We start from the raw sequence: 2,155 nt of genomic DNA, 5'->3' as shown, positions 1-2,155 counted from the left end.
ACTGGTGAAATCATTCAGATACAAATAAAGAGGAAAGTAATAATAAAATATTGATTAAAAAAGAAAATATAATTAAATAAGCATTATATCAAACTAAGCGAGAGAAAGAATGAGCAGATAAATCGATTGATTGATCGATTGATGATCGATCGATGAGCAGATACTTAAATGATAAACACAAGTTAGAAATGGGTTGGAAAGTTTCTTTTAGTAATTTCATGATGAAGTACTTGCAGTTGTGTTTCAATGCATTGAAACTTGTTGTGAAGCGATGTCTCTTTCTATGCTAATTTGCTCCTGTAAGGCTTAACATTGAAATTCATTGAGATAAAAGCGTGACAATGAAAGAACAAAACTGGTGAGATAAAATTACAAATAGCAAAGGCAATGATGGTTCAAAAAACTGTATGCATCTTCTCATCTATCTCTTGCATACACTAATGTATTTGTGACGAATTTGTTTTAGTTATAGAATATTTGTCCATGCGTATGTATTAGTAGCATATCAGGTGACATATGTTGATCACTGTAAGTATATGACACTTCCATGGGAATGTTTCATGATGCGAACACCGATTACTTTGACATTGCTCCTAAATGCAACTTCGATACCTGCAATAGTTATTGAGAGAATTGTTGCCACGTATTTTTCATCTAGATATGAAAAATTTGGCAAAAGTATCGCTGTTATACTTGTCATAGGACAGGTGCGAAGAAGAATTTCAATTTATTTTCAATCTTTGATGCAAATTCAATTTAATATTTTCATGTTTTAAGATAATCAAAAACTTGAAAATATTATGTAACCTGAATTTTGACTCTGTTATATGTAAATGAAATGTATAAAGTCGTCTAATAATTTGGGTGAAGAAATGATGTAAAGAGACATTACCGATTCTTTGAGAGTGGCCAAGTGATAACTTTAAAATACTTCAATACCTAACATGAAATAGTAGCCTTCAATACTGATAATATTTTAAAACTACTTTATAATTTTAATATTTCAGTTAGCCATTGGTATTGGAAGTTTTCTGTTTGTTGTTAGCAATTTTAAAATATTCGATACGGAAAAAGTGGTTTACTGTTGAACAGCTAATGAAGGCAACACACTAAAATCTGCTATCATTTTCGGCTTTTATATGACCATCGATCTGCTTTCTGCTTTAGCCTTTCCAGTTTTATTTTACATTAATGAGGAAATTTTTTCCATTTTCTAATTATAAATACATCCACTAACAGATTAATAATTGACTGGCTGATTGATGTAAATGCTACTTTAATCTAAATCTTCCATGGGAAATTGTCGCCAAGTCGTACATAGCTGTCATACGAGATCTGTTTAATACATTGAACAGATATTCGTGTGACTGTAGTTTTATAAGAGGAAAACTGAATTGGGAACATGAGAATATAACAAGTAAATGTTGGAGACTCAGACAGGTTAAAGATTAAATTAATACTGGCTGTGTATTTTCGCCCTATTACCTCAAACATATTCTTGACATGAACTATGACATCGCTTCGATCAACATTAACTCTCTCAGAAGAATGGGTAAGAATTCCAGTAGGTATAAAGGAATAATTTTATCTTGTTGGAATTAGCATTCAGAAATAAGCTATAAACAAAGACTGTCTCTTAATTATCTTTTTCCTACACTTTACCTGTTTATGTTACAAATCAGAGATTTCATCGTAATAAATTTCAGAGATTTCAGCGAAACAAAATTCATGTCAACCTATCACATCGTTATCAAATCATGGAAAATATACATTCCCTTCAAACTTTATCACCAATGGTGGCATTTCATTCTTTGTTTCTGGCATTTTATCTGGGCGCACTGTTTTTTTACTTCGTTATCGACTTCAAATTCTCCCCAAAACAATTCGCTATCTATCTGGAAAGTTCGTTTCCTCTTTCACAGTTCTAATCGTGATTCGAGTTTTTCTATTAGTAAAGTTTTTCTAATCTTCTAAAATAAAAAAATTCATGGACGAATGTAAGTGTACAGGAATGAAATAGAATTGGAATTAAAATAAGTTTCATGAAAAAAAAAGAAATTATGAAAAACATAAAAGTAATATCAAATTTAAACACAGAATGGTACTACAAACTATATATAATTAAATGAAATTAAAAATAAAGAAAACTAATCTT

The 2,155-nt window shown here is 30.3% G+C and overlaps 1 protein-coding gene across 1 annotated transcript; it reads left to right on the top strand.

Annotated features, from left to right (window-relative positions):
• Positions 1–536: 536 nt before the first annotated feature.
• Positions 537–1,088, top strand: LOAG_14906 (hypothetical protein; the record flags this gene model as incomplete). The annotated part of the gene is made up of 2 exons (XM_003150399.1): positions 537–707; positions 1,008–1,088. 2 exons carry the CDS (start codon positions 537–539, stop codon positions 1,086–1,088), a joined length of 252 nt encoding a protein of 83 aa, XP_003150447.1.
• Positions 1,089–2,155: the final 1,067 nt, after the last annotated feature.

This window comes from Loa loa (assembly GCF_000183805.2).
Source record: "Loa loa unplaced genomic scaffold supercont3.1365, whole genome shotgun sequence".
NCBI lineage: Eukaryota > Metazoa > Nematoda > Chromadorea > Rhabditida > Onchocercidae > Loa > Loa loa.
Note: the sequence above shows the minus strand (reverse complement) of the source record. Positions and strands in the feature narration are given on the sequence as shown.